General features: G+C 47.6%; 2 protein-coding genes across 3 annotated transcripts; one reads left to right on the top strand and one right to left on the bottom strand.

Moving 5' to 3' along the window:
- The first annotated feature begins 2,536 nt into the window (after positions 1 to 2,536).
- LOC124474698 (PI-PLC X domain-containing protein 1-like) lies at positions 2,537 to 6,002 on the top strand. 2 transcript variants are annotated; one of them, XM_047031080.1, is made up of 7 exons: positions 2,537 to 3,108; positions 3,301 to 3,437; positions 4,414 to 4,539; positions 4,634 to 4,789; positions 4,877 to 4,989; positions 5,071 to 5,141; positions 5,229 to 6,002. In XM_047031080.1, exons 1-7 carry the CDS (start codon positions 3,009 to 3,011, stop codon positions 5,474 to 5,476), a joined length of 951 nt encoding a protein of 316 aa, XP_046887036.1. In that variant the 5' UTR covers positions 2,537 to 3,008; the 3' UTR covers positions 5,477 to 6,002. The 2 variants fall into 2 exon arrangements, with proteins under 2 accessions (XP_046887036.1, XP_046887037.1); XM_047031081.1 differs by having other exon boundaries at positions 3,239 to 3,437.
- Positions 6,003 to 6,255: 253 nt separating this feature from the next.
- Positions 6,256 to 11,372, bottom strand: LOC124474697 (zinc finger protein 835-like). Its single transcript, XM_047031079.1, has 10 exons — positions 11,127 to 11,372; positions 10,511 to 10,713; positions 10,328 to 10,420; positions 10,132 to 10,251; positions 9,673 to 9,771; positions 9,454 to 9,580; positions 8,732 to 9,329; positions 8,505 to 8,563; positions 7,209 to 8,402; positions 6,256 to 6,616 (listed from the first exon to the last, which is right to left on the bottom strand). Exons 1-10 carry the CDS (start codon positions 11,128 to 11,130, stop codon positions 6,435 to 6,437), a joined length of 2,679 nt encoding a protein of 892 aa, XP_046887035.1. The 5' UTR covers positions 11,131 to 11,372; the 3' UTR covers positions 6,256 to 6,434.
- Positions 11,373 to 11,983: the final 611 nt, after the last annotated feature.

Genomic DNA, 11,983 nt, shown 5'->3' with positions numbered 1-11,983 from the left:
CGCTCCCTCTAATGATTGTCCCTATCTGTTTATACAACAATGGCGAGAAACAGCTGCAGTAACCAGGTAATTACTGCCAAACCAGCGGCATCATCACCACCCTGCCACTCTCCAGTGCCCGCAATTAGGCCCCATCTCCACCACTCTCCTGCCCACACCCCTGCTCTCCTGCCAGCTACCCCTTCACTCCTGCCCTCTCCAGGTCCTTTCCCTCCTCTCCTTAGCTATACTGCCTTCTCTCCTCAAAAGGAAGAGTGGATTGAGAGAGGGAAGAGAGGAGAAGGAGTTTCAAAAGGTTAAAATAGAAAAAATAAAATGTTGATAGTTTTGATAGGTTTAAATAAATATATATTTGTTAAAGTTCTGAAGAAAAAGAAGTTTAGAAAGATTTTCGAAAAAAGATGTTCTGAAAATAATATATACACATTATCTATAATATATACACATTATCTATATATATACACAATATATACATTATCTCCTTTCATTGTGTGTGTGGAAAAAAAGTATATCAAAAAGTTTTGAAAGGATGAAAAAAATATTTTTGAAAAATAGGTTTGCATAATCATTTTTTTGTTGTTGAAAGGTTTTAAAAAAAAAAAGAAATTTAAAAAAAACCTTGGTAATCAATTAATGAGTACTTGATGAGGACTTTACTATACTCTACTGTACTCTGCTCTACTTTACTACTTTAGGACCTGACCACTAACAGCTCTCACTCTCGGCTCAACAGACAGACAGAAAGAGGACTCTGAAGGGCCGTGTGCTGGGTGAAAAGGGGTTGGTTTAGTGTGTGTGTGTGTGAGTTGGTGTGTTTTAAAGGGCGCGTCTTCTCTTCCTGGTCCAACAGCCCCCATTAGGACCCGTAGGGCAGCCCTCTGTCTGCCTGCCAAAAACGCCTGCATCTCCTGGACCAACCCCGAGGAAGGGAACCGCCAAATGTCACCTGGATATGCTACAGAGGAGAGGGGGAGAGGGGGAATGAGTAATGGAGGCAGAGGGGTTTGGAAACTTTGAATACACAATTGATCTTTTTGTCTCTCTGTCTCTAACTGGTCCAGAGCTGAGGACCCAACTAAACTAAGGTTTTTCTTCCTTGTTTGTGACAGTGGCCTATGCGGGCCATGGGGCGTGACTAGGGGGCGTGACTGGGGGGTAGGGGTGGGGGGTGGGGGTGGTGGTGTTATGGGTGGGGGGTGGCATAAGGACACAGAAGGATTCTGGGTCACAGCTGCTGACACACATGTATGACCTCATCAACTCATCACCAATCCCCTACAGACCCCACAAGGACCCCAGTAAGGTCACAGGGGACCCTCACACACACACACACAATAATTCATAAAACAAATGATGGCGATTGCTTTCAAGAAAGAAAAAGAAAAAAAGAAGAAAGATGGAATGAAAGAATGGAGAGAAAAGAAGTGAAAGAGAAAGTAGTGACAATTTGGAGAGAAAATGATTACTCATTCGATGGAAGATGCTACCACCTAGTGGCTGGTCACTGTAAACGACACTGCGGGTTTTACTGTACAAACTCAATTCTAAAACAGGTGAGACTGTGTCTGAGGACAACAAGGTTTAGACTCGGCACAGACTGCTAGGGATGGGACGTATGGCACTGACGCATCGATGCTTGTGTCGCAAAACCAATACGCACAGTTTCGAAAAAGTGTTTTGGAGCTTGTATCAAATTACGAAACCACGTGACAGATGACGTTCAATGCTTCAAACGTCACGAACTGGTTCGAAGTTTTGCCGCTCTTCTGAACCAGAGCCATGGAAGGAACGAAGCCACCGCTTCTTGTTAAAGACAAATCTCACATTGTCAGAGAAGCAGCACCAGGCATCGCTAGAGTTTCTTCCATCAGTCATTATTATTTAGCCAAATCCGTATATTAATAATTATAAATCCGTGCATTTGTGTTGTGTTATTTTATTGAAATGAAACGTAACATGATAGGACTAGGTAGGTCTATACAGTGCCCAGAAAACAAATGTTGATGATTCGTCAACATTGTCAACAGTAATAATAATTTGTAAAAATAAAGTTCCCCCAGTTCACAATAGACCTACATATCACAAATGTTAAGAAAAAATCGGTGTTATCTAGTTTAATTGATATAAAGACCATATCGTATAAAGTCCGTCCACCCGCAACAAAAAGTAATTATTTCTTCGGTGGTGTAGTTGGTTAAAGCATTGTACGCCAACATATTGTTAATGCGAATCTGGAATCCTGAGTTCGCGCCCCAATTCAGGGACCCTCGTACGACGTTCTTTAACTTTTACTGTGAGAAAATGACATAATTCTAAAGGCCTACGGATGTATCACAACATTTTAATGTGTGAGAACTAATATCAGATCAAAATGAACACATATAGCCTTAATTAAATATTGAATAACGTAGGGTAGTCTACCGTCGGAGACAACCACTACGCCTCATTCAGCCAGTTTTAGCGGCTGCTAGATGACGCTGTTCATTTTCAATGCGCCGATAGTTCGGCTCTTTGGGCCGGCACAATCCGGAAGAAACCACCAAAGCTTCACAAGGCATCGTTCGCCCATCCCTACAGACTGCAACTAACTGATAAAATAACATTTTCGGTGGGTATAGAAATGGACCAACACGCAGCCTACACTGATGGACCCGACCCGAACGCCCCGCCTCCAGTCTCGTGATACAAATCAGACAAGGACATCGTTTATTACGTTTCCTCGTGAATATGACTTGCTTAATGATACCAATTCACCATAGCAAACATTGTTACTACCACTACAGTAAGCGTTTCGCTTTAGGAAGTGCGGTTTGCATTTGATAGAGAGAGGCCTACAAATGTACACAACGTAGTCATGTAAAGCGAGGAGAAAATACTGTCATCCGGAAATCTATGATAAGGATATGGCGAGCCATTTTAAGGAAAATTGTGAAGTCAAGGAAGTATCCAGCGTTTGATTAAAGCTTTGCTAATATAGATCCTTTAGTTTGCCAATCCATCTTTGTAAGATGGACATAAGGCGAGCTAAAGAGGGTGAGAACGCCGACTGGATGTCGCTTCTATCAGGAAGGCTGGTGGACATTCCACTTTGGGACTTGGCGATACCTGGTGGGTAAACTCGGTTTACACTTTACGGTCATACTAAATTATTATTATAATCAACACCAAAATGTATTGGACGCCAAATGTATGCTGCATGTATTTAATGGACAAAAAATATATTATTCTTGGGTTTTAGGCTACAGGAACTTCGGTGTCCATCGCGTGAGTGTGTAAATAACCTCCTTCACTCGCGTTTAGGTAGTCATGACGCCATGAGTTACTGTCTGGACAGGCGGTCTCCCGTTCTGAAGTCGGAGTCCCAGTTTCTGCAAGTGTTGGACTGTTTAATGCCCTGTTTCACAAGACCCTGTGTGGTGCGATGGGCCACTACACAGGTATGTACTATCCCCGACAGACTGTGTGAATGCAGGGCTGCCAACCTTTCCAAAAACCTTGGCGTGAGATTTGGTAGCACCCGCACCCCGTTTGTTGTTTGTTCGAAATACAAATGTAACTTCATGAATTTCGATTTTTAAATGTGTCTGCTTACAATGTAATGTTTTGTTGCGTGGTAATTTTCATTGGTGTGCTGGTTTACGATTGTAACCATGAGTTAAATGACTGTTACGTTTGATCAGAACAGCTGGATTTCTACTACATGAGTGCATATATGCACATCCATTAGCTTTTTTTCAGCTAATAACTTAGTGTCCCATGGCAATGGCCTCCGTTCTCGTCAAGTGTCGCAAGACAGGCGGCGTTTGAGGAGCTTAAACATTTAAAAAATATTTGTAATTAATAATAAATGGACATTTATTAAGTTTACTTCTTGAAGTACTTACACCAATTAAAAGAGCGCTTGAAAGTATTTCAAAGTATACTTTGGGGTAGCCTACTTTAGTAAGTATACTTCATGAACTGAAAGTGCAATACACAGGTTACTTTAGAGTATTCAAAAGTAAACCTCAAATACACTAAGTGTACTTTAAAGTGTACTAAATGACCTAAAAAGTGGGCCAATTCAGTTTACTTAGTAACAAATTGTATTTAAATAAGTACACTGCTAGTAAACTTCAAGTACCATGATAATAGTATACTTTTTATACTTAAGTATACTTACAAATTAAACATGTATGCTTCTTTTTCGTAAGGGCGTTTACAACGTTAGCTTGGCTACTTGTTTGGCGCTGCCTTTTCAGCGTGAGATACACAAGGTGTGGCGTGAGAGCGTGAGAAATTGTTGAAATGTGTGTCACACGGCGAAACCGTGAGAGTTGGCAGCTCTGTGAATGTGTGTGTGTGTGTGTGTGAAAGTGCAGAGGCAGAAATTAAGCGAAAGAGAAACCAATTCCACCTCTTTTAACGATGTAGGCCTGGTGTATCTCCGACCAGCTGAATGCTGGGATACGGTTCTTCGATCTGCGCGTTGCCTGCAAGACGGGCAGCAAAGAATCTCTTTACTTTTCACATGGAGTTTACACGCTTCAGACGGTTAAGGTAAGGCAGCTGCTGTGTGTGTGTCTGGAGTGACGTACAAGAACTATGTAGTTGACTGAGTTTTGACTGTTTGTCTGTGTGTGCGTGTGCGTAGGAGGCTCTGTCTGCTGTAGCTGTCTGGTTACAGCAGCACCCTGAAGAGGTCGTGATCCTGGTCTGCTCTCATTTCTACGAGCTGGGTGACAGTGAACACAGACAGCTCGTCTCCTTCATCACAGGCTTGTTCAGACACAAACTCTGCCCTCCACAGGTACACAGGAACCCTGCACACAACCTCAATCTACTCAAGACTCAAGAGTTTCTGACTGCTCAGCCTGTCGTGTGTGTTACACTGTAGGTGACTCCTACGCTTAGACACTGTTGGGGTTCGGGGCAGCAGGTAATCGTCTCCTATGACAACGAGGATGTTGTTAAGCAGCACAAGCAGCTCTGGCCGATGTTTTCCTACAGGTAAAAATGTGTGTGCGTGTGTGTGTTTGGACCTGTGGAGTGTGTGTGACTCTTATCAAACCAGTCGTCTCTGCACAACAGGTATGCTGATTCACCGGATCCCAAAAAGGTCATTTCATATTTGGAGCAACAGAAGGCTGCAGGTAGACCAGGTGTGTGTGTGTTCCAGGTTAGCAGTCTGAAACGTGTCTGTAACTTGACCCTTACCTCATGACACCTGACCCTCTTGTGATTGACAGCTGAATTCTTCGCCTCTGGTCTGAATCTGACAGAAGATTCTAGTTACGTGATCCGCCATCCGTGTCTGACGATGAGGAGGATGACGATGCAGGCTGCATCTGTGCTGCTGGGCTGGGTGGAGGGCCAGAGGCCAGGGCCGCAAAGCAGCGGCCTCAACGTCATCTGTGGAGACTTTGTGGACCTCAATGAGTTTCCTGCTGTAGTCATCTCTCTGAATGACAAACTGTTGACGGAGAATCAGAGATGATGGGGGGGGGGGGATTCCACAGACACTTTCCTGTCAGACGAGACTTCTATCCTTGTTTTCTAAAAAGAGGAATACACACTCACAATACATTCAAACTTCATAGCTCGCAAACGCACATATTTTATTCATTTGATTCATTGATTTTCCGTTTTTCTTAACCTATCAATTATCGACAATGATCATTTATTTTCTTGAAAAATATGTGAAGTGATCTGTCATTTCACATTACAGTTACAGATAAGTATGAATCCTTTTTAGAAATTCATTTATCAAGTTATAAGGCCTCTTCTGTTTTCTTAAGTTTGACTTCAGTGTGTTACTGTACATGGTTTAGAGAAGTGGAAAAATGGATCCGTATTCACCTGTAGTAGAAAACCTTCCTCTTTCAAGCCAACACAGACAAGCAGCTAACGTCCACAAAGACTGAGGACAAACCACAAGTAAAGCTTGTTGCTTCAGGGCAACGAGTAAAGCTTTGACGCTGTACCATTTATCAGTAGTGAAATAAATCTGTGTTTACATATGATTGATTTTCCGCCTGATGCAGTTGTAGTCACAAGCAGTAGGCACATTTAACTGACAGGGTAAGATTGCTTCTCAGTGCTTCTGCCCCACAGCAGAACAACACGAGTGATGAACAACAGCTCCTATTACCCCAAACCAAGGCCATCCAGGATGGCAACAGTTTGATCGGGAAAAAAAGAGAAGGAAATAAATATGAAACCAAGGGATTGGAGCTCTGGACTCCTCCCCGTCGAGGTCACATCCTCATCACCTCCCTTGTATTGTCCCATCAACCCCTCCCCTCCGAACACAGTCAGTCCTCTGATAGCAGCCGTTTCAAAGTTGTCAAACGGTGGGCCTCACCCACCAAGAAACACTTAATCTGTCTCCAGGGCCCCCGGTCTGTTAATCCCTCCCTCATCGACAACCAGAGTTTAGGGGGGCGAGCCGAAGGCTAGGCGCTCCCTGTGGCGTGTGTCTGCAGGTGGCGGGTGAGGTGCGTGCGTCTCGTGTAGCTCTTGTCGCAGTGCGAGCAGGGGAAGGGCCGTGTGTCAGAGTGGGACAGCAGGTGCTTCTTCAAGTCAAACTTCCTCTTCAGGCACTTGCCGCATTCCGGACAAGTAAACGGCTTCTCACCTGGAACAGAGACACAGTCTGACGGTCAAGGTGGTTCAACAGCTGGACGCAGGGAGACTCAGTATGTAGACTCAGTGGAGGGACACACACATCACGCTTACACGGAAGATCTATGAACTGGTTCATTCATTTTAGTCTACAATACCAATACTGAAAAGCCTTTATATGTGGAAGCCCTTTAGTCGATCATCCCTGTTCTACTTCCAACCCAAGTTGGGATTACATTACATTTACATTTAGTCATTTAGCAGACGCTCTTATCCAGAGCGACTTACAGTAAGTACAGGGACATTCCCCCGAGGCAAGTAGGGTGAAGTGCCTTGCCCAAGGACACAACGTCATTTGGCACGGCCGGGAATGGTCCTGGCAACCTTCAGATTACTAGCCCAATTCCCTAACCGCTCAGCCACCTGACTCCCATGACTAGCCTGACTACCAGTTAAACATTGATATTAGTTAGATTAGGGTTGGTGTCCAAACAAGATGGTTTGGTATCTGCAGCATGAGGGTTAAAAATGAACCAGTTAACCTCCAGGTGAACCCAGCCGGGGGACGTGTCCAGTCCGTGGTGTGGTGCTGTGAGCAGGCTCACCTGAGTGGGACCTCATGTGCTCCGTCAGGTGGCAGGAGATGGAGAAGGTCTTCCCACACTCGGAGCACCCGTAGGGTTTCTCCCCCGTGTGGCTCCTCATGTGCTTCTGCAGGTCTCCCCCAGAGGGCCAGCCCTTTCCGCACACCTGGCACACGTACGGACGCTCGCCCGTGTGCCGGCGCACGTGCACGTTCAGCCCGGCCAGCGCCGTGAAGCGCTTGCCGCAGTAGGAGCAGTGGAAGGGTTTCTCCCCGGTGTGGATGCGCAGGTGTCCCTCCAGGCCGTCCTTGGTACGGAAGCTCTTCCCGCAGTGGGTGCAGAGGTAGGGTTTCTCTCCGGAGTGGGTGCCCTTGTGGTTGTGGAGCCCCCCCAGGGTGCTGAAGGCCTTGTCGCACTGTTCGCACTTGTAAGGCTTCTCCATGTGGCTCCTCTGGTGGATGCGGAGCTGGGTGAGACCCGTGTACGTCTCCTCGCAGTAGCGGCACTTGTACCTGCGCTCAGCGCCGTCCGGAGACGGGTGGCTCTGCTGGTGCTTGATGAGCTTGGTCTGCGAGGTGAAGGCCTCTCCGCAGACGGGGCACGGCAGCTGGTGCACGCGGTGCATCTGCCGGTGGGCGTCTCGCTCCCTCGCCGAGGGGAACACACACTCGCACCGCGTGCAGGCGAAGCCGCCGCCGGCCGAGTGGGTCTGCTTGTGATTGGTCAGGCTGGACAGGAGGCGGAAGCGTTTGCCGCAGAGGCAACACTGGTGAAGAGGCTTAGCCCGGTGGTTCTGCAGGTGGGCCACCAGCTCAGCCTTGCTCTTGAACGCAGCCCCGCACTGGAAGCAGGTGTTGGTCTTGTGGGTGAGGCGGTGGCGGTACTGCTCACGGAGGGACGGGAACGCCTTCCCGCACAGCGGGCAATCGAAGGTGGCGTTGGAGCACACCGAGCGTTTGTGGTCGTTCAGAGCCCAGGGCGTGCGGAAGCCCAGGCCGCACTGCGAGCACTTGTGGGGCGTGCCGCGGGTCTTGTGAGTGTGCAGGTGGCGGAGCACCTGCGAGCGGTAGATGAAGCACTTCCCGCACTGAGGGCACTTGTGGGCCACCCGCCGAGGATTGTGGGACGCGCCGGGGAGGGTGGAAGCGGTGGAGGCGGAGCTGGAGAGATGTGGCGACACGGAGCCCTGCTGGGAGGAGTCTGCTGCGTGGTCACCTGACAGGAAGCGGGAACACACAGCGAGGACGTGAGGGATTCTTTAACGTCTGATTTTGTTCAGGACACACTTGTCTCTCCAACCATCAACAGGTGTCTCACCTGTGTCACTGTCCTCTCCGTGACAGACTGCAGAGCCGGCTGACCTCTCAGGACACACGCTGAAGGAAGTAACAAACACTTAGAACCCTCGGATTCACTCTTCCCATCTCCCACAAACTCGTACAACCCAAACACACAAGTGAATCAACCCCTCAGGTGAATCAACCCCTCAGGTGAATCAATTATTCGGGTGAATCACCTGCGGACGACGTGGCCCCCCTCCTCACCTGAGCGTGTGGCTGAGAGGCTGTAGGGAGAGGGGCTTCAGCCCGGGGACGCTCACAGTCTTCCTCGCTAGCTGAGCACGGCTCTCTCTGGAGGGGGACACCGCGCCACACTGCCCCCTGGTGGCCACCGGCAGCGGTAGCGCTGGGACGGACAGGGAGATGAAAGTGGGAGACGGCTGCTGTGGGATGAACACGATAGGGGTCTGATTCAGGGCCATCAGACTCAGCACTGCTGGGATGGAGTTAGGTCCTCCTCCGTCAGCTTGTCCCCCATTGGCTGATGCCAGGCCTTGGCCAATCACCATCATCCCCTCGGATTCTCTCGCCGCGTCGCTGTCACCCGGAAGGATACAGACTTCCTGTTCTACTCCTCCTTCCTCCTCCTCCCTCGCTCCCAGGTTGCCTATCTCCACCCCGATCACCACCTCGACCCCTTCTGTCTCCACCCTATCCTGGTCCAGGGTCCCACAGTCATGGGCGTGGCTAACCCACTCGGATAAGACTTCTGATTGGCTGTCGGCGTGGGAGGTGCTTTTGGAGTGGGCTGTGAAGGGGCTGGACAGTGAGGCCAGAAGCTGCTCTTCTACAAGGGAGCTGACTAGAAACAACCACAGCAGGAAAGAAAGAATTCAAAAGGTAAAAGATAATTACATTTCTTTATCATTTAATACCCAACATGAAGTGTATCTGAACGTGAGAGAAAAAGAGTTGTAGTCCCCTACCCGTCGTTCCCAGGTGTGCCTGGCGGTATGTTGGATTCCGTAGCAGAGACCCCAGATCGTCCGTGTCGGACATGGACTGCACACAGTCCTCCATGCCACCGGGGGCAGCCTCCAACCAAGCCGCAGCCTGCCAAACAGACAGGGGTCCTATCTGTCATTGAAGAGTTGTGGATGGGTGGGGTTTGAATGGTGTGGTCAGTGTGTTGTCACCGTGAGCACCTGTTTGAAGTCAGGCACTGGCAAGAGCTCCTCAAGTCTGGACAGGAAGTGACACATCAGCGTCTGCAGGGCTGCGTCGAAGTTCTCGTCAAACGCACCCTAAGACACAGGGACAGACTGTTAGATTTGACATTGTGGAAAATATGGACAGCACAAAGACTTTTCTTCGCTGGCAAACCAAGTTTAAAAATCAATTTTCAACCTTTAGTTTAATCATACATCACATCAACAAGACCCAAGTAAGGGGCCATGTGCATCCAAAGCCACATGCCAGAAAAGTAGAACAGTCCATTCCAAATCATGCCACAAGGTGGCAGCATCTACATCTGTAATAGCTATGTCTTCTACCTGGATGCAGTAGTAGGCTAGCTAGTCTGATCCAACATGGTCTAGTCTAGTTGTTTCTAAGTGATAAAAAGGTAAGCCTGTTCTTCGTGTTAGATCCCAGTCGTATCTCACCACTGTCAGCCGGCTCCCTTCTGAACGATCTCCTAGCAACACTTCTGAACGATCTCCTAGCAACATCTGAGTCAGCGAAACAAGATTGTCTTTGGATGCCTCTATGGCCAAATCAGTCGACTGCAACACAAAACAAGGAGTTACACACACAAACACACACACACACAGAAAACGAAGTGAAGATCACGTTGCTTACCGCAGTCAGACAGACTGACTGTATTCTGTCCAGGTGTGTGTGTATGAGTTCAGGGTCGGCATAGGTCTCACCACTGAGCAACTCCACTGTCATCTACAACACACAGGGGACAACAGGTCCATTCAGCATCATTGTGCAGTGGCCCTCTCTCTCTCTCTCTCTCTCTCTCTCTCTCTCACACACCTTGGCTCTGAGTCCAAGGAGAAGCAGACTCCTCTGCCGGTCGCTAAGCAGCTCTGGTACAGCTTCTGTGACCACACAAACAAAGTCTTCCAGCTTTCCATAGTGCTTCACACTCCGACGCTTCGTCACCTGCCACATGAACGCCGACACCAGGCGGAGAGGGGGAACGAGGAGCCGGAGTGAGGAGATGGAGAGGGGGCAATCTATAATGGGGAAGAATGGACAGGGCGTATAAATCAATATCATATGTGCGCTATGGGATCCCAAAATGAATCATTGTGCCAGTGTGTTGTACTCGATGATGTTGTTGATCAGTTTCAGCGGAATCTTTTTCTGCTTTTCTTGGCTGGGTCAGTTTGAGGTGGCTTAAAAGATGCCTCGGTTAACTTAGTTAGCATAACGTTGGTCAAGAAGTTGGCTTTCTACACAGTTGGAGAATACGGGCGCATTTATCCAAAGAAAAACACGTTTCCAAAGGTTAATTGTCAGGTTAATAAACATAGTTCTTGCCAGGGCAGGTTAACTAGCTAGTCTAGACTATTAGCTAACTAGCCAGTTAGCATCAACATGATCGCATGACAAACATTTGACCAATGATTCAAGGTCCAATCCATACCCATATTGCTGTCCAATCGTGGCGATCCTTTGTTTTACTTTTAGTTTGTTATTATGATTAACAGTAAATGGTAACGACGTTAACTTGAAGGTTTGCTAGGCAAACGCTGTAGCATATTTCGGACATCCTTTCCACGCGACGTAACCCGGAAGTTGATCACTTTGTGCAGGTACAGGAAAGGGCACGCATGTTACATAATAGATGTTTTTGATTTTTTTTTTACTTGGCCTTAGGTTGAAAAAAGCCAAAGTGGCTTTCTATCCAGACAACAGAGTTGAACGTATTCAGTATTAGCTGAAACGGATGTATAAGTATGTAGTGTGATTCAAGGTAAATAAGTACCAAGGAAATAAGTGCTATCTTACTATTTAGTAAGAATATTTTTTCAAGAAAAATAGACCAAGCATACATTACAACATTGTTCTCTCTCTCCTTTACTCTCTCGCTCTCTCTCTCTCTCTCTCTCTCTCTCTCTCTCTCTCTCTCTCTCTCTCTCTCTCTCTCTCTCTCTCTCTCTCTCTCTCTCTCTCTCTCTCTCTCTCTCTCTCACTTTCTCTCTCTCTGGGCTAATTTTAGCACCCCCTTCCTTCTTGCATGTAATCACCTTAGGCTACCACTTATTACATCCACTTAAGCAAACGTATCCCTCTTTTTTTTTTTTTTACCTGGCTTTACCTCTCCTGGGTAATCACCATGTAGATTACTTTAGCTCCACTGCGCAACTGTAATGTACAGGCAAACCTAGACACATACTGTAAACATCCCTCATGAGAGGCCCCTGACTGTTCTGTTTGTCCACGGCCCGCTACTCCCTCTCTCAGCTAGATACCCATGACCTGCTCTCTATCCCCCCCTTC

This window comes from Hypomesus transpacificus, chromosome 12, assembly GCF_021917145.1.
Source record: "Hypomesus transpacificus isolate Combined female chromosome 12, fHypTra1, whole genome shotgun sequence".
NCBI lineage: Eukaryota > Metazoa > Chordata > Actinopteri > Osmeriformes > Osmeridae > Hypomesus > Hypomesus transpacificus.
This window is presented reverse-complemented; position numbering and strand designations above follow the sequence as displayed.

Excerpts from the sequence above, each read along its gene's own strand:
- LOC124474698 (XM_047031080.1), top strand. The coding sequence starts at position 3,009 with ATGGACATAAGGCGAGCTAAAGAGGGTGAGAACGCCGACTGGATGTCG. Across the intron at positions 3,109-3,300 it reads TTGGGACTTGGCGATACCTG|GTAGTCATGACGCCATGAGT; the intron begins GTGGGTAAACTC and ends ACTCGCGTTTAG. Across the intron at positions 3,438-4,413 it reads TGCGATGGGCCACTACACAG|GCCTGGTGTATCTCCGACCA; the intron begins GTATGTACTATC and ends TTAACGATGTAG.
- LOC124474697 (XM_047031079.1), bottom strand. Across the intron at positions 9,772-10,131 it reads AAGGGAGCCGGCTGACAGTG|GGTGCGTTTGACGAGAACTT; the intron begins GTGAGATACGAC and ends CCTGTGTCTTAG. Across the intron at positions 9,581-9,672 it reads CAGTGCCTGACTTCAAACAG|GCTGCGGCTTGGTTGGAGGC; the intron begins GTGCTCACGGTG and ends TCTGTTTGGCAG.